Source organism: Gobio gobio (genome assembly GCF_949357685.1).
Source record: "Gobio gobio genome assembly, chromosome: 22".
Taxonomy (NCBI): Eukaryota; Metazoa; Chordata; class Actinopteri; order Cypriniformes; family Gobionidae; genus Gobio; species Gobio gobio.
In genome coordinates, this window is record NC_137118.1 from 20521219 (window position 1) to 20541867 (window position 20649).

Below are 20649 nucleotides of genomic sequence, written 5' to 3' on the forward strand. Positions count from 1 at the left end.
GCCTGAAGAGCTGCAAGGTACATTAATGCACCAATAATTCTTATTTCAAGTTATTCTAATGTTGAATTAGCTGAATTACATATAGAAGTTATACAGTATGGAGGATTAAACCTGCAGGAATTAAAAATAAGTAAATTTATTTTATTAATTATAGTAAAATAAATAAAGGAATAAAAGACTAAACACATTTTAATTCAATGTAATCCTGAATGTATATACTTTTCCTTTATTTATTATTTTCTGTATTTATTTGTATCTTTTTAACTTAGTTATTAAGTTATTTTTTCATAGATTTATATATTTATTTATGCGTTCATTTATTTTCATATTTATTCACCCCCACATGTATTTATTTCCACAATTATTTATTTATTTATGCAGGTTTGGTCCTCCGTAATAATGTGTCCCGCCAATGCTCTTCATCTGTTGTTGTTAGAATCTATTCACTGCTTGCAATAGCCGCATATGATCCACTAGGGGGTGTTTTGGTGTTGTTTGTCCCAGTAGGACATACTGTATTCTCTTTGATCAAACCAATATTATATGCATTGTATTTAAAATGTATCAAAATGTATATTACAAGGGGTTAAAGGCACTCTTTACGATTAATATGCCCATTTCTAGTCTCAAATAAAAGTATATATTTATTTTATTGGATTTTATTGAAATATAATGTTTATTGAAAATTCATGTGAAAAGAAATTATGAAAGGTTTATGTGATCAATAAACTTTTAAATATAAAGATAGGAACATTAATAACACAAATACTGATAAGGCAACAAGTGTCACCATAAGCATATTTGAGCAAAATATTGGTTATATATACCCCTTCAGCATATATATATATATATATTTTTTTTTTCAAATATGAATTTCTTAACATATAAAGTATAACAACATGTATTTAATCAGCAGAACTGAAAATCATACTCAAAATGGATATGATTATTGCAGGAAATATAATTTCATAAATAATCTGAAAAACATTTGAACATTTATTAAGTGTAATGATATATTTTTGACTACATTTTATATTTTTATATATTCTGACTATTATGATAATACAAGATAGGGTACAAATTAACCCCTACATGTCGGTGATGATAAAGCTTAACTCTTAAAATGTTTAAAACTCCACAAAAAAATGACAGAAGGCACATAAATCGGATTAAATTATGGTCAACTAGGCCTGTATACCGAATATGCACAGGTATGAAGCGGCGGGGTCACGTGATTTGGGAACGCACTGCCTGGACTCACCTGCGCGCTCATGGACACGCCCATACCTGGAAGATTCAGGAAATCTGAGATTGTACACATAATCGAGCTGTTCAATCTTGCCCTGGAAGTGTCCAGTCACATATAGATCACAGTGGACCCCGCGTGCCTCTGTTAAGAGTTTACGGAGCTTCAGCATCAGCCCATATAAAGGTAAGTTACGTTCTTTCACACAGGAGCAGTTTGTTTTGTGTTTTGTCGCATTTCCCTGTTGGCTGGTTTCGATTGTCTATTGTCTAGGGGAGGAGGCTGATAAAAACGTAAGTAATGCGACAACAACGTGCAACCGCTGCTTTCAAATGATGTACATATTAATGTGAACTTTAGTACGGACTTGTCTTGTGTGTGTTTTGTCATCTCGTTGAATGCATAGCGTGTTTTTGGCAGCGTGCTTCAGGCCTACAGTAGCCTGTCCTGTCATGAAAGACCAGTGTGTTCTCTGTCGTCTGTCCAGTGTGTTTCTAACGAAACTTCAGTGCGTTTTCCTCTCGCGCGTGCTTTTGAGTTTCATGTCATAACGCTGGAGTGTTGAGACGTGTAACTAAACTTATTTTACAAAAAAATAAAAAATGTATAGAAACAACTTATTAAAACACGAGAAAAAGTGTAAGAAAAGTTATTTAAAATAAAACCAAGCAATTTTACACAATCATTTATTATTTTCTGCAAAATTGCTTTAAAGTAATTTGAACTCCTCTGCTAAATTTAACCAACATGTAGAAAAACAATAACTTTAAAACAAGAAATTATCATAGAGAGGACACTCATAATTGTGTCAATGTCAATACATATCTTAAAGGGTTAGTTCACCCATAAATGAAAATTCTGTCATGAATTACTTACCCTCATGTCGTTCGACACCCGTAAGACCTCCGTTCATCTTCAGAACACAAATGAAGATATTTTAGTTGAAATCTGATGGCTCTGAAAGGCCTCCATTGGCACAATGTACTTGACACTCTCAAGACCCTTAAAAGGTACTAAAGACGTCGTTACAAAGTCCATCTCACTACAGTGGATCTATAATAACTTTATGGAGTGACGAGAATAGTTTTTGTGCGCAAAAAAACCCTAAATAACGACTTATATAGCGATGACGATTTCAAAACACGGCATCATGAAGCTTCGAAGCGTTATGAATCAGTGAGTCGAATCATGATTCGGATCGCGTGTCAAACCGCCAAACTGCTGAAATTTGGCGATCCAAACTGCTGAATCGACTCACTGATTCATAACGCTTCGAAGCACAATATGTAAGATATTTGGATTAAAATCTCCAAAAAACCACTGGAACAATTCTATATATTTTGTTGACTTGTGTAGCCTACTTACATTATCCCAAACGTTTCCAACAATGTTTAAATCCAGAGAAATAACCAATTTTAACCAGGACACGGATCGTGTCAGTGCGTCGCCTATCATACACGTTACCCTCAATTTCTGGTTTTATTTTGTAGAAACCATGGAAACACCAAAGACGCTTTAATATAATGTTTTATTAGACAGGTGAGCAACTGTTTATATAGATTCATCGACAGAAAATGAATCATTACTTAGCTCAACACAGATAGTATTATTGTTTAAATGTCGTTTTCTTGATTTACCATCAGTAGTTACCATGTTTTACTATGCCTAATATCGATCTAGCTTACTGTATTGTTACCCCACATACACATGAGCGGAAGAAGCGGAAGTGGTCGTCTGCGGCATAATAAAAGCACCACTGATCTTGAGCCTTGTGTCGCGCTTGTCTCTCATTAGCAATCGCTTCAGCAGCCTCGTTCCGCTCCTAACGGCTTTCAGCCCCACCCTGCTTCATACTACAGTAACGTTCATAAATCTTTAATACATTAGCACATCCATGAATATGATTTCTGTTCAATTCTTTTCCACCGGCTGTAGAGGTAAAGACAACAACTCCCATGATTACAGGAAATCAAATTTGTTTTGAATAAGCGACCTCTAGTGGTGAAAAATTACATGCTATGCCTTTAAAATATCTGACCATGTAATTCCACACACAGTTAATGTTCTCCTCAAAACAATGTGTAAATATGGAAGCTTGTTTCTGTCAGAATATAACATTTAAAAAGGTAATTGCCAACTTTTTATCTCACAATTCTGACTTTTTCTTTTAATTGCAAGTTTATATCTTAAAGTTTTGAGAAAAAATAGTCAGACTTGCAAGCTTATATCTCACAATTCTTACTTGAATCGTGACAAAAACGTCCATATAATGAAAATTAATGCTGTAAATTTGTGCATTGTTTAAAATATAAACTAGATCTGTCTGCCTGTCTGTCTATTTATCTGTAATTAAATTTGTTTGTGGTAGTACATAAAACATTATGTACATTCACACCCTTAGGGTCGTACTCACATTCCTCATGTCCAGGTGTGGAATGTGATGGACTCATAGTTTTCTACTGTGACTCAGAGTTTCTCTCATATAAGGACAAGCAGTGGCTATATAGGGATGGATGAGATCAGTGATGAGTGCTCTCCTGATAAGAATACATTCAGTGTTGCTTATTGGGGAAATAAAAACCCAGAATAACAGAACTAAACATAACTCTTTAAACTACCATGATCCTTAAAATCTGGAATTCATGATAAAATGTATATTAAAGCCGCAACTATTTGAGAAACTACTTTATATCATTGGTTATTATTACAGGCTTATGTTTACTCTGTAAAGCTAAGTGTGATTGAAATGTGACATGTTTTTTTTTTTTGATGATTGAATATACATCTGGCAGAGAGTGGCTGCACATATGTGCATTGGAGTTGCATAATATAGACCGTGATTCTGCATTAGCCGAACACATGGGGATAGACGCTGGCTTACACTGCCACGCGCCGCTTACGTAAAGGCATTAAACGACTTGGACAATAGTAGAAATACACGAGAACTCACAAAATCCTTTTTCTGTTTCTGGAGACATTTAGGTTTAAAACATAATATTGTTTGTTCACATTTAATATGAGCTTTGCAGAATCAGTAGACTGAAAATGGTAAACTCAAATCACCATGTTTGTTATGTCTGGTTTCATAATGCTTTTAAGTTCTTAATCCACTTGAGCTGACTTAAATATTATGCTGTAAAATGTCATCTTTATCTATTAGATGGGTGTTCACAGAGAGATCGTTGACAAGTCTTTTGCAAAAGTTTCTAGATTTTAAGAATCTTTTTATTTCATTTCATGCCTGAGCAGCTTTTACATTGTGTCAGACTGAGTGAAGGACAAAGTTCATTTGTTCATCTAGGTCAACAGTTTAGTACTAAACATTACATTATCAGCAGGATATGACTACTGTAGTATTTCTCAATTATTATTGTTAGTGGGGCTTGTTATGGCTCTATTTATGACTTGTTCATATTGTGTTTCAAACAATCCCTTTAATCCTTAGTATTTACTTTGGTGTGGATTTTGTGATACAGTACATTAATGGCACGTTTAAAGGGATAGTTCGCCCAAAAATGAATATCCTGTCATCATTTACTCACCTTCATGTCATTTATCCAGACCCATATGAGATTCTTTCGTCTGTGGAGCACAAAGTGATCTGACAAACACATATATTTGTATTGGAGGGGGGATTGGTATTTTTATGTAAAAGAATTAATGAAAATGATTAAAAGGAGTTTAAGGGAATAAAGAAAGTAATAAGAACAGTAATAAAAGTTCTACATCTAATGGTATTTATGAATTAATCCATTTAACTATATGCAAATAATATATTTTTTTAAATATGCATGCATTTACTCTTAATCGTATGTCTATATGTTAAAAAACGCTAACTTGGAATCTGCTATGAATCTGATTTATTTTACAGTTTTTTTTTTCGTTATGAATTTGTTTTCGGCCCCGGAGCATTAGTAGAGACGGCAAGACCTGGACTGAATCCGAAATCGCCCCCTAAACCCTTTAAAGGGTAACTTCAGTGATTTAGCATTAAGCTTTGTATCAGTAGAAACCCGGTAGTATATTCGAATTATGGTACTTTCCCCCCTCATATCCCCGTGAGATGAGAGAATTATGCATTTTATTTCTGGAAAAAAATCCTTTTTGGCCAGGGACTACAGGAGCTAGTTCCACATTTTTTCAACCCGCCCACAGGGGAGGGATCTCACCCACAGAATGTAAATGCGCACGACCGCTCGGCTCGGGCATTCATAACGGATCGGTACGGAGCAAAGTGAGTGTTTCAACTTTTAAATGAATTCCTATGAAAGTTTAGCTTCCACATGCGATCTGATAACGCGCCACACTCTAAAAACGCCAATTAATAAAATGTTGGAAGAGCAAAACAATATATGTTGAACTAATTTGCTTTCTTGTGCTTAGTTAAGAAGACATATTATATTAAGTCTGCAGAAATATATTTGAAAAACATTCAATTAATTGATATTTTCAAATCCAGTTAAAATTTAGAATTGCAAATGTTGACTGGACTAAAAAACGCAAATCCAGTCAATATTTTATAAAAGTAGGCTATTAAGGCCATCACAATATTTTACACACAATATTTTACAATGGAAAATATAATTTAGTTTGTGCTGTTGAAATGGGCTGTTAGAAATATTTGATATTATATATTAAAACAACATTTGTGAAATTTGATGTATTTTTGATGTTTTGTTTATGATGGTAGGCTTATCTGCATTATGATGAGAAGATGGATAACACTTTACACTTCTATATACATATTTAATATAAATATATAGTTCATTAACATATGTAGTTAATTTTTTTTATTTAATCTGCCTAATTTTAATGAATAAATACGTACAAGAGCACATTTGACTTCTCGGAATTATCTGTATTGCTCGTTTGACTTCGCGGAAGGTTCTGTATTGCTCGTTTGACTTCGCGGAAGGATTGTTACAGATCAAAGGACTTTGCGCAGTTCGCGGGTTTCTGTCACCAGGAGACAGCATATCAGCAGCATAATGTGTTGATAAAAGCGTAAACTATATTTAATGATATTTGTGTAGATATTTAACGTTAGAAGTGTTTTGTAAGTTATATATCCAAGGGAAATGGGGATATTTAAGTGATGTCTATGTCAAGTTCACTCGTCACCGAATAAATGCTCATATAAAACTAACGTTAACGTTAATTATTTTATGTAAAAACGTACAAAGTTGAACATATTCGATGTTTTAGTATTTATCAGCGTTTTATGAGGTAACGTTAACAATATGTCCCATGTCAATGAGAGCGAACGTTATTTAAGCCGCGTTTCCACCAGCAGCCGCGCGCAGTCCTACATCACCGGACTAATTTTCCTAATCTTCCCGGTACTTTAGACCACAGTGGAAACGCAGACAGTAGCAGGTCTGGGGGGGAAAAGTTCCTGTAAAAAAAGTTACTGGTGCAAATTGTTCCGGGTAATTTCGGTGGAAACGCGGCTCAAGTCTCACCACCGAAAGTTCCCTAACTTTGAAAAAGTACTACCTCGGGAGCAGGGCCGTTCGGAGGGGGAAATATTTACCAGGAACTTAATTTAGACCCTGGTTCCTGTGGTCGAAACACACAGAGTGTTCCTAGTTCCTGGGGAAAGTTACTGCGGTGGAAACGCGGCTTTACGTTACGTTAACGTGGTCTTTAACCACGTTTAAGTAATACAACTTATGTTAGTGTTAAAAAACTGTAATACTATAATGTATTTTAGTCTTAATCTCAGCATGTTGTGTGCTATTAATTCTTCTTAAAGGGATCCCATGGCGTTAAGACTTGTATTATTTACTTTTCACTTTAGATATAACCAACTGTGTCTATGTAAACCTTGCGTGTATTTGACAGTATTAGCATGAATGATAACTTTGTCCAGTAAACATACTGTACTTTTTAATTGACCTGACAACAGAACATTATTAATAAACATTTAGAACACAGAATTTCTCCCCCAGGGGATTCCGACTCCACCCGACCCCCACCATCCCAGCCAACAGAGCCATGTGGGGCCCAAATGGGTTTGACCTGGGCTATCTAACTGGGACCCAGCCAGTTTTGCACCCAGTTTCCATGTAGGCCCCCACATGGATTTGCCCAGATGAAATAAACACTGCTTAGTGTGCACACTACAGGCTGTTTAATGTAACACTTAATCAGTGTTGGAGGTAATGAGATAATTAAGTGATTGAATAATGATTTTGTATTAGTGAAGAACACCTGCTGTTAACAAGCATAATCACTGAAGGAAAGAGAAACACAAGAACTACTTCCAGCCACAGCCTTGGATGAAATCAACTGAAGATAAAATACATTACATCTCTCAAGATCTGATTAAACAACTCCACAAACAACATTAGCTTCACTTATTACTAACCAGACTGACTTTATTTCTGTCAGACATCTACAGAAGTTCGTATTAAGAATTAAGAAGAGGCTTAGATGTAGATTACTTATTTGAAAGTAATAGTTTGATTTGAAGTTACCATTGTGGCGATCAGTGTGTGCTTTAGTCCGGCTCTTGACTTTTTAACATTAGTTTTTCTCTTGACAGCTGTGTCTGTTTGTTATGGCGAGAACAGCAAGAGAAAATATAATCAGATGCTGTAAGCTGATTGATGATAAAAAATATAGTCATCATATATTGGCTTAACTTATTGATATTATGTGGGAGGTTTATATGGGTAGTATGTTATTAATTCTGTTTTATTGTTATGATTCTACATTTTGTAACTAGTTCCACAGCAGTTTCTAGTAATGATTAAAACAATTTAAAAATGACGAAGCCCCTAATTAAAACGTTTTAGTTGAATTAATTATGAAACAATTTGAATAAACGTACATTTTAATGTTGAAGTCAAGTTTAAGCCAACTAAAAAATATTAATTCAACTAACTTTAAAACTAATTGAGTAAACATACATTTTAATGTTGAAGTCAAGTTTGAGGCAATTAAAAATAATTAATTCAAGTAATTTTGAAACTAATTGAGTAAACGTACATTTTAATGTTGAAGTCAAGTTTGAGCCAATTAAAAAATATTAATTCAGGTAACAATTTGTAGCATGAAATTGAGTGAACGTAAAAAATCTGTGCATTCTGGGAGTTGTTGTCTTTCAAAAATAATTTCACATTTCTACTACATAAATGACACAGTCTAAATACACATTCATCTTCCCAGCGCTGAAGTGCCCCTTTAATCACTACTCCCTACGCTAGTCCACTAATACAGTTCACTTGAAGGAGTGAATGAAAACGAGTGAGTGAATTCGGCAGCCGTTGAGTGTACATCGGCTGTACACTTGTTATTGCAGTGCAATGTGGGACAGAATGAGTGCACTCGATAACGTTTACTATGGTTTCTGACACCACTACAATTGGCTGTCCCCTCAAATAATGCCCTATTTGTGGGTATAGGGGGCAATTCTTGATTCGGACTTGAATTGGGTGTGCCAGATAACAGAGACGTACAAAATATGCAGGGCTGGTGGTTCTTCAGGACAGGTCTGAAAACAGTAGTTAGCATCACTGGATATTATTGTTGGTCGCGGAACATTTCTATTACGAAAAAGTTGTCAAATATTAAAGGTCCCGTTTTTCGTGTTTTTTTGAAGCTTTGATTGTGTTTACAGTGTGCAATATAACATGTGTTCATGTTTCGCGTGTAAAAAAACACAGTATTTTTCACACAATTTACTTATCTGTATACTGCTGTTTTCACTGTCCTCAAAACGGCTTGAAAGATTTCCCTGTTCTATGAAGTCCCTCCTTCAGAAACACGTAACGAGTTCTGATTGTGCCAGCGGTTCCCGTGTTGTGATTCGACAGCAGCTTAGCGCACGCAGAGCGCACGTTACCGGAAAGGTCACGCCTCTCACCATAACGGGGATGCATGCGCTCAATGATACAGCGTCCCTGGGAAAGCCAAACAAAGGTGACTTGACTCCGGGATGAAAATAACAGCGTCTCGACGACATGGCGACAAACAAACTATACAAACGCAACCGAACGCAACACTTCCTCTTATCCACGCGGGAGCAACAAGACCACGCCCCCTTTTTCGCGTACTCTTGTGGGCGGAGGTTAGTCGACAAACTGCTCTACTGACGTAATTAAAGCAGGATGTACAGAGATGTAGTCCCAACCGGCCGTTCGCTGAAGGCTTTGAAAGGGAACTTCTTTTAAATAAAATATCTCGCTTGGCATTGAACTTTGAGATTTATAATTTTACAGGTATTATTTATGCTCTAACAGCAACATTACACACTAACTAAAGTTTGAAAAATGGGATCACGAAGAACAGGACCTTTAAATGTTTAGTTATTTACATCTTACTATGCACTCTTTCATCATTAAAACGCATCGTATTGGAAATTTACACTCGTCTTCAGTGAACAGTAAGGCCGCCACCTTTTATTTGATTGGTCATCTCAAGCATTTTGACATTGACGAGCGCTGTTATACCACTGAGGCAGACCAGCCTAAAGATGCTAACAACAAACAAACAGCGTGACTGGACTGGAGTGCAGAGGAGCAGCTTCAAGAATATAAAATATTTGGCCATTTCTAATATTTCTTGTCCCCCTCAGTGTCTAAGGAGTTTATGGCCCTGGTTAAATGCGTCTCTTAAACTGCAGTAGTGTGAAGTAGTTACAGTTGTATTGTTTAAGAGCTTTTATGGTGTGTAATGTAACTATAATGGGAGCGGTTTTTCTGCGACTGTGTGGAGACATGTCTGTGTGGGCATGTCTGTGTGAGTGAGGTTCAGCGACAGGTTTCTGCATGTACTAGTGACTTTATATAGTTATTCAGCCGTCTTTTTGCTATTGGAAGGTGCTTAGACTTTTATTTCTTTCTATAATCATTAATTGGATTTTTGTTGGTTTACCAAAGAATCTTCAGATATCATTTACATGTGGCAACTTGGTTTATGATCACACCTAACTGAGAGAATACAGAAAATACATAATTAATTTTAATGATGGTTTTAATTAAATTAACACTACATGTATGTGTAAAATCACAAAATATTACAAATACTTTACAAGAATATAACCAGAAAATCCATGACAAGGATGTCTTTAGATTGAGTCAACACTTCTGATAAATGGCAAAATCCATATATTGATCAATATTCACTATAATCACCTTACAGTTTATCTTTTTTTTTTTATGCATTGGGAAGCTCAGTGTCCTTTCAAAAATATATTTGGGAAGATACGTGTATGAAACTTTGAATTAGGGCAAGGGCAACCTTGTTGTCTATTTGACTTGTGACTTGCAAGTTAATACATTTTATTAATTTCTTTGAATAAAAGCTGAATTTATTATCAATATTATTAAATATTAATTAGGAATGCTCCGAAATGAAAATTCTGAGTCAAAACCGAGATAGAAAAGTCTGGATGCACTTGGCAAAATAATAGTATTATATTATAAATTTCCTATTTAAAACTTTAAAAAGTAAAATATCTAGCTTCCGGCGGACCACCTTCCATATTCAACTTACGAAGAAAATGTAACGCCTCACGCAGTTCAAAGTGCTTACGTTACGCCCAATGTCATCGTTGCGCCAGTTACGCTTTTTTCGTAGGTTAAATACAGAAGCTTCCGCCAGAAGCTAGATATTTTACTTTATAAAGTTTTAACTATGGATATTTTTCTTACAAAAACCGATCCGCTTCAGAATGCCTTTATTAACCCCCCAGAGCCGAGTGGATTACTTTTATAATGGATGGATGCATTTTTTGGGCTTCAAATTTTTGGCTGCCATTCACTGCCATTATAAAGCTTGGAAGAGCCAGGACATTTTTTTAATATAACTCTGATTGTATTCGTCTGAAATAAGAACGTCATATACTTAGATTTTTAGATTTAAGAAATGATATCATTACTGATTAAAATCGAGAAATTAATATTGTCAATCCAGAGCTATGTCCACACAGCTGACATGTTTAACTGTTTAGCTATTTTCTGCATGAAACAGACGCTGAACACATTCAAAACGTGCCATCGGAGAAGCGCAAATTAATGGTGTTTCGTTCACTGATTTCAGCCCTCCAAAACCATTTCAGCTGGAAACAAAAATGGCAGTTTCGGCCCCCAAGACGACTCATTTTTGTTGGCTTTTACTTTATCATGCTATGGCAACTCAGGTCGTTAGCTGCTAGTCTGCCAGCACACAAAACACTGTGGAGCTGCTGTCAAAACGTGACTTATCAAAACCTCACACGCCTCACATGTTCAGCAGAACGTATGTTTGTAACCAAACCTAAAAATAGACGGTTTCATTAGCGGGGCTTTAGGTGATTTGGATTGAGGAGGGGATTTTAGAGCCCCTGCACTTTGGCAGCGCAATCTCCTCCTGCCCATAATCCAGTGTTCACGCCACTGGGTGATAATGCTATCGCATACTGGGTGGAGGAGGGCCCTGGATGTCCGGTTACTCCATCCCTCCGACATGGTGAAACTCTTCTCTAGGGGGGGGTCTGTTAATGAATCGACAAATCTTGTACATACAGTAAGTGTGCGTGTATTGATGGTGGGTGGGTGATAATGGGTGGAGGGTAAGCCAGCAGCGCCTGAGGGATTACAGAGGAACGGGCCAGGGAGCATCCATGATCTGTCACGGCTTAGTACCACAATTATCCCCCCTCACAACGTTTTCATTAGACTAATGTTTGAGATCTCTAGAATTATGTAATAGTGACGCTCTGCCAGCCTGCCCAACTTGGTCTCCCTCTTCTTATCGAACGAGGAGAACGAAATGGGCATCTATGAGATTCCACAGACCAAGAGAGACTCAGTAATGCAGATAGTGTACGCAATGATGGGTCTGTTAGACAGAAGGACTATTTACTGCTTTAAATGAGATGATACTTAGCTTTGTCAGTGATGTAGTGATGTTATAGTTTGTAAACAAAGAGGTTAGATGTCATTGAGAGCCTCTCTAGATCTAAGGAACGGAGGAGAACCAGGGAACTTTTAAAATGAAGTACAAGAAATTCATCACCATCATGCAAGCGGCCATCGGGGTCGCCCCTCTCAATAAGCGGGAGCTGTTACCACCTGGCCGGAGGTTGTGGAGACCCTCGGGGTGAGTTAATTAGAAGATACTAGGAAGGAAAATGTTTGATGGTGTTCATGGCAGCCGTAGCTAGTAAATTGGTGTTAATGCTAATGATCAGATGTGAGTATATATTGATGCTCATTCTGTACAATCATAGCTGCTCTGTGTGGCAATTCTCCGCTAATTACTCTGAATAGTATTTTTGTTCGATAGTAACTGAGCAAATCAGTTTTGCTCAACACTGAATTATGGGTGATGCTTACTAAAGCCCTACCTAAAGTAACCATTTATGCTGCGGTGATACCTCAAATCTGTACCTTAAACCGTATGTCGTGTGCTGTTTCTTATGACTGAACTCAATACATTGTGATACGTGATGTTATTAAAATTAGTAGGTATGCACCGCTAACACTTTTTCCAGAACGAGTCCGATACGATACTTTTATTTTTAGTACTTTCCGATACCGAGTACCGAAATATTGGCCAGAGAAACCAAAATAATATGAAGTTAGTTGGCTAACAAATAGCCAACAAATCTCCTTCAGTTATTTTTATACCGAATTATTCTTGTTAAAATGTATTTCAGGAGCTACTGTTACTTTCACTGTTCATATTATTGCTCTATCATTATTTTATCTTTAATTAGCACAGTGAATATTTATAGCTTTTGTTGTTAGATAAACATTGACAAAATACAGCAGTAGGTTTATTAGGCTGCTGTCACTTTAAGAGCTGCACATATCCAACATACTGTTAAACATGTGTTTCACAAGGATTCTTGCCTTTATGGGCATTTTAAAGGGGTCATGAACTGGCTTTATGAATTTTTTTTTTTTACTGTTGTCTGAGGTAAATTTATGACGTTCGCATGTTTTTTTTTTTAGATTCAAAAACATCATAATGAATAAGTAATAGGCTATTTTCTGCCTTGGTTTTGAGGCTCTCTGAAGAAACGCTCTGTTTTGATGGCCGTGCCGCACTGAACACTTGGAAGTAAACGCCAACGGCTAGGATTGGATAAGATTTGTATATTTAATGAGCTTCAGCTCCCCTCAGTACATGCTGGGATTGTTTTGAAAGCTGGGGAAAACACTCACAGGACTCGCAAAATATCTTTATCAAACAAACACAATGATTCATCTCTCATCCACCCGCGATTGATTGGAATGTAATTTTTTTTATTACTTGGCCGGCCCGATCAGTGAATATAACCACGAACCATACACACACACACGAGCGCAAGAAAGGAATGTTATTTCACTATTTGGCCGGTGATACGTTTTGGTAGCCCGTCTAAAAAACGCATAGACCCGGGACGTTGGGCTTTGCGAGCCCTGGCCCATAACGAGTCTGATCACGAATGAACCAATAACACCTTCTCCAGCCTGTTACCGCGTGCTAAGGTATGTAATCAATAGATATCAAACGATCTGTAACAATGCAATACTAACACATATAAAAAAAACATGTTTTACTCACATAAGTGTGTTGTACCATTCCTGTCGGATCCAATATAGAAGGCACAGCATTGCGTTTTAATCTCAATATGTCTGCAAATCCATAAAGGACCGGCGAGAGACTTCCCTCCGTCTCCATGTGCTCTACTTCTATTGGATAGTCGTGTTGCGTTCAACGGATTCATTTGCATAAAGTTGAGCTTCGGCCAGCTTTTTTGACGCGCGGCATTTGTTCAAATGCAGCGCCGCCTTCCCGTTCATTTAATCAGTTTTGCCGCGCCGCGTTCATTTCATCAGGTGGAATGCACTAATTGCTAATGGGGGTGTTTTCAGAGCACTCCTGTTTCACAGGTAACAGTCTGTCTTCAGAACACCCCCTTGTTTTCACTTCTTTTGGATTAGCCCAACCCACTGGAGAAGAGAGACAGATTGAAGAAGGCTAGTTTTCTTGTATATTATGTATTTAATTGTGAGCGTTTTTTCTGCTCTTGATCTGGCTTGTTTAATAAATATTCATTTTTTTATGAAAGTGGACGTGCCTTTTGTGTTTAAGAGTAAAAGCTTTAAGTTAATAGTCTATTCGTGTCTCAGCCGCGAAGCTGAGCTGAGCTGATCCTATGTTCGAGCTGCACAGAGCGGCTGAAATGATACTGTCTGTCAGTTATTATAATACATATGACAAAAACAATTGTCTAAATTATGTTGCATATTCCTCTAAAGTTCTTGTGATGATATCTAGTTGACAACATAGTATTATATTTTGGGAAGTCATAGGCTATGATATTGCGCAGGTGCACGTGATGCAAAGCTGTCAGAGCCGACAGACTCGTGTGTCAGACTCATTTCAGTGCAAAATAATCAGCTCAAAAACTATTTAATATACTGCAAATAGCCTACTAGCTTTTTATGTTTATTTATAAATCATTTAGGCAGACAACAAGGCTACCAAGTACTGAGCACACTGCGCAGCTAATTAATGTAACGTTTTTTTTCCTAACGTCATTTTAGTCGATTTTTAGTCGAAAATTTCAGGACTTCAGTCGACCAAGATTTTCTTTGGTTGATTACAGCCCTACTTCAGTTTCACTTTATTTCGCCCGCGGTCAGGAGGCTGTATAACGCTAACCAATCAGACCTCCGGTACCGCGCAAAACGACGCAATAACCAATAAAAAAAGAGACAAATATTTTTTTTTTCAGGGCGATCATCGTTCTCATGATCGATGATCGCGGTCACGTTCGAGTGCTCGATTACTCGACCACTGTTGCCCATCCCTAGACGTCAATGGTCGACATATTCTGAGAACAAGCGTTTTCTGGGCCTCGTGTCAATACAAGCTTTTCTTTGACTAACAAGGACGTTTTCAGCTCCGAAACTTACAGGGTATTTTTATATCACAATGAACTTTTATATATCAGAGGCTCAAAGGAAAGTTGATTTCTCAGTTCATTACCCCTTTAAAAATTATTTTGTGTCAATTTGTCTGCTCAAGAGCAAGAGGACATGAAAAAGCTAAATTTAATAGGCTATTCACAAGCTGTCTGAGAGGCAGCTTTCTGGGCGTGCGCTTCGGTTGTTTTCGCACTGAAAATGTCATGATTTAATGTACCGCCTTCCTGTAATGTACGGTAGGGAATGACTCGCTATACATAAATCATGTTTTTACTTGCACATATGGTTTAGTTTTAATTCAAATGACGCATGTGTGCCGAGTGAATGATGAGCAAGAGCATGCAACACAAGTGCTGCTCTCTCTCTCTGTGCCGTCAGTTATTGTTAGTAGTATGCACCTTACTTTCTTTGCCACTGCCATATCCGACCGAACTACAAACTTTCCAGCGACGTCTGAGAAGGGATGTGTGCTCGACAAGCTCATCCACCCTGCGTTTTTCGCATATTAGCTCACACACCGCAGCTATATCGGCGTAAATATTAAATTGGTTTAACATTATATTACCTCGAAACATTTACTTCATAGACATCCTTCTCTTAACTGTCCATTCTGCTCTCTGTTTGCTCTGTTGTCTGTGTTTCTTTGTCACAACCACTGTACTGTACACACTGTGTAGTATCAGTTATTGGAGCATTTTAATGAGTGCGAGTAAACAAGCACAGTATCGGCCCAGTACCTATACCAGTATTGGTCGGTGCATCCAAAACATGCAAAACATTCACTAAAACCAGTCATTTTGCTTGGATTTTGGTTTAACTTGGGACAGATGTAGGCTCAAGACTATCAAAGAAATGTGAGAAATCAACAAAAAGCTGTCAAGCTAAATCGAACATCTGTGGTGAGTTTTGTCAGGAAATGTAATTTGCAACATTAAAGCTTTATTAGTTGAACCAGTTAAACCTTAAACCTGAGGACTCATTACCGAAACAATAGCTAGCCTATTACTCCAGGCTACTTTGCTGGCAAAGATCTCATGAACACGTTTGAGCAGTTATGCCAAACAGTGCAGTTATAAGTACACATACAGTTGTGGTCAGAATTATTAGCACCCTTGGTAAATATGATCAAAGATGGCTGTAAAAATAAATCAGCATTGTTTATCCTTTCTATCTTTCATTAAAAAATTGCAAAAATCGAACCTTTCATTGAAGTAAAATAATTGAAAGTGGGGGGTAAATCACATTAATGAATGCTTTTCTCCAAAACACGTTGGCCACAATTATTGGCACCCCTAGAATTTTTTATAAGTGAAATATCTCTGAAGTATATTCCATTAATATTTTTTTTTAGCACACCAGGGTGACTAGGAACATGAAATTGTCTAGCTATGACTTGTTTCACAGGAGTATAATTATGAGGAAACTGTATCTTGCCAAGGAGATCAGGTGTACACCATTCAGAGCAGGTGCTTACTCTTGCAAGACCTTTGATATTTTGTGAATTTTAACAGCCTCTTTATGTACTCAAAGCACTTTTGTTAAGCTAGGCTGTGTATTTTCTCGTCAGGCTAAGCTAAAGCACAACAAAACATACCGCATGGCCAGCTTTAAATTGCAGGGTTAGACATTTTATTTACATGCACACACACTAACATTTAGTAAACATGTTTTAGTTATTAACAGATCAACCAGATCAACTTTCAAATAAGAACTTTTTCTGTGGCATATACTGTCATACTGACTTACTCTGCATTATTGTGGTTATGTGACTAGGGCTCTGTGTGAGAAATAGTGGTTCATTCTCAATTTTATGTCACTAATTTCACATTAACTCGTTGTTGCTGTTTATTATATTCAGAGTGTGTGATCAGTGTTATTAACATAAAAATGTCTTGTTACAGTGACCAGGCGAACCAAATAGAGTTATTCCGATCAAGCCGCTCCAACAGGAAAAGGATTTCCTTGTCCTACGAAGCTCAATATTTGTGTCTGCGACGCCTCTCTGCTCCAAGCTACCCAGCCCTTTTACAGGTATTGCAATCTACAAAAGTTTCTTATGAAAACATTGCAATTAGGGCTGATTTCAGGGAAATATTTTAATCTTTAATATTTTACCACTTTACGATTGAAGTGCTACAGTCGCTGTTATTTCTTGAACAAGAACATGTGGACATAAATACATAGCAACTCAGAGCGAGGGTCTGAGTATAAAAACCTTTATTTTGAAATTGCGATGAACAACAATTTGCATATTTAGAAACGTTTTGATGTAGTCTCCTGTGCTGGCATATGTTTATAAATGATTTACGCTACAAATCTGGTGAAATGGCGCACGTTTCCCCATGGACAAAATCAAGCCCTGCCCTCTTGTTTGAGAAGCTTTTCTACTTGGATATATGTCACTAGGGAAGAAAAAACTATCGCAACTTTGGTTTCATGCCGATTTTAAGACTTTATCTTAACCGTGTTAACATATTTTACATTCATAAAGGAAGTTGGGATTGAAATGTACACCAAACACAAATCTACTATTAAAGCTAGGGTAGGCAATGTTTTTCATAAACACTTTTTGTTATACTGGTTGAAACTCTCTTCACATCCTGATAGCAATCAATAATAGAAGTAAGTGGTCTAAATATTAAAACATGTACATATATCTTCTGTGGAAGTCTCAAGACCATAAAACTTTCGTCTACTCTGGCTGTGCTCTCTCATGTGTTTTGAAGGAGGCGTGGCTTTATGCTGCGTTCACACCAAACCCGAATAGAGCGTCAAATTCGCATCTATCGCGTCTAGTTCGACGCTTGAACATTTTGAATCCATTCGCGTGTTTACAGCGAATTGGACGCGCATATAAATCGAGTGTGTAAAGCGAAATGGACTCGCCTTCAACACCACTCTGCCTCTTCATTTTCAATAAAAAAAATATTAAACATTAATAGCCATGAATGTGTGAATGTGGTTCAGGCAACGCATACCTTGATTATCTTCACTGCATGTATATTTATATCAAACGAAATATAAAACACAACCATGCCTCTTTTCGTTTGCATTTAAAAACAAATATTAAACACATTAATATGTGGTTCAGAAAATAAGTGTGCATAATAATGATTATCACTGTAATAAAATTAAATATGGCATAAAACACAACCCAGTCTCTTTTTGTTTAATGTCAGTTTATGTGTGATCAATAATAGCCATTATAAAAGTATAAGTAAAAGGTATAAGAAGCTATACAATAAATAAAGCAAACAATTCAGTCAAACAAAGTCAGTGCTAGTAGGCTACAACGGTCAAGTTAAATAGCCTAAAAAATAAAGTTATGAAACTTCTCTTTGCCCTCAGTCAAAACGATTTGGCAGGCAACAAACTATAGATTCATTATAGATTCAAACATCGCCCGTTAGATCTACACAAGATGAATTATATCTCATGTTTAATCACTACAGAGACATCAGAGCCAGTGGCAGACGTCAGAAGGACTAGCCGAGGTAAGGCTGCTCTCGGCGGGGTTAATGAGCGCTGAGTGCCCGGTGATCGCCTGGATCTCACAACTCCGAAAACGCCAGAGAAAATTGTATTAAAATAGTCGCTCTCTTTATAAACAAACCACAGATTTGAGCTTTAAACAACTACATTATCGCCTGTAAAACGTCATTTTGTGACACAAAACGGTAGTATTTTTAAATTACGCAGGGTTTCTCATCTGCTATTGACTTGCTATTAGTTTATCGTGTCACTTCACCACGTGACAGCAGCAAGCAGGCTCCTGATGGTTAACGCGGCGTGAACAGATGCCAAAGTTCAGATTTATTCGCTTTCTATTCGCGTTCGGTGTGAACGCAGCATTAAAGACGCTCTGAAGGAAGGGCGGGATCTCATGCTTTCAAAGCTAGCTTGCTATTGCTAGCCTCTCTGAAATTGCCTTCCCTACCTTTTTTTAATGTTTTGTAAGCTTAAATAAAGTATTCAAAATTAACGTTCTTTAATTCTATTAGGTTTTAAAAGAAATATTAGTTAATATGATATTATTTTATAATCATTGTTATTATATACTATATGTATTTATCTTTTTATTACCTTTTATCTTATTATTGTATTTTTTTTAACCTTTTATTTTTCAAAATATAAAATTTGTTTGTCTTCACATTTTTTTTCCTAATATAAATCATAAACCCTCAACAATTACGTTTTCAGAGGAAGTTTAAAATTGGGAAGTAATTTGACATTTATAATTTGTTATGCTAAGATTACTCGAGCATATCCACCCCGTCACATAGTAAAAAAGGTATATTATTGACTTTTGAATGCAAATGACAGGCGCCCATAACCTTGTGATATGTAAATTTACAATTATTAACTATATACATTTTGATTTCATGGGGTCTTTTAAATACATCCATATGTGTCTGAGTGTGTGTGATTACCATCGGTTGGACTTGATTTTGTCCATAGGGAATTGATTGGATGGTTGTGGTTAGGGATGAAACGGTATGGAAATTTAACATCACGATTATAGTGACCCAAATTATCACGGTTATCAATATTATCACGGTTTTGTTCAAATGAGATGAAAGTGTTCAAAAAAAACAGATGCACACACTTAAAACATTTCAACAAGTTTTATATTTGAAAATCAACAAACAACAAATAAATCAAGCAGTTTTAAATATAATCTCTAATATTATCTCTAAATATATTCAAGCAATATTCTCATCAGTGTTCAGCAATGATGCATTTTAATCTAGCATATTTTGTGTAAGAGCCCAAACAGTATCCTTGTGATATAATGCATATCCATATTTCCATATGATTTGACAGTTTATTTTATTAAATATCAAAAGGTGTGTATCATACCTGACACCTAAATGATCACTTTACAGTCAGTTTTATGACTGTCATTCTCTTCAAATGCTATTGAAGATTGAAACGTGTAACGTTACCAATGTTGTATGTAACTTTAGAGACGGTCCCTAAATTCGCCTGCGTTATGCCAGTCATATCAGATGCGCTGTGCTTCTGCTGTGTTTGTTTGAAACTATTGTCGCTGCTGAAATAGAACAGAAACAGTTCGATCACTGTATGATGAATGAATCTCCTGCGTACATCGCACGTTTATCTCTGATCTGAGTGCAGATTTCAGTGAGAGCGGCGCGCGCTCTGAACATAACTCCGCTAATCTGAACGACTCTGATTATGAGACGACATCGCTTTCATAAACTCAATATAAACACGTGTAAGTGGTTATAATGCGCAACGCGATTATAACAGATGGCTTTTGAGAAGACTACAATTAGTTCAACAGCCAGAGTGACTAGTGTGCAGCCGAAATAACGTTACACCCGCAAATGGCGGTTGTTAATGTCAAGCCCTGATTATTATCCCTTAAATATCACCCTAGTCTTGACTGAATTTGTTCGTTCGCTTCACGTTATTATTTCCCAGACGTAGTTTTGGTATTGAGGTCAAAGTCCACTTGCCTTGCGTTCG

At 36.7% G+C, this 20649-nt stretch overlaps 1 protein-coding gene across 4 annotated transcripts in view; it reads left to right on the forward strand.

Moving 5' to 3' along the window:
• The first annotated feature begins 1283 nt into the window (after positions 1–1283).
• The window catches only part of tjp2a (tight junction protein 2a (zona occludens 2)), a 50187-nt gene continuing 30821 nt past the window's right edge, over positions 1284–20649 (forward strand). Inside the window, exons 1-2 of one of the 4 annotated variants that reach the window (XM_079804507.1) lie at positions 1284–1432; positions 17058–17187. Coding sequence is in view for 1 of the 4 variants with exons in the window: in XM_079804504.1 (XP_079660630.1) it covers positions 12228–12334; positions 17058–17187 (237 nt within the window). In the remaining 3 variants the exon portion in view is untranslated. Of the gene's footprint in view, positions 1433–11980; positions 12335–17057; positions 17188–20649 lie in introns of those variants that run through there. The other 3 variants (XM_079804504.1, XM_079804508.1, XM_079804509.1) reach the window with 3 other exon arrangements.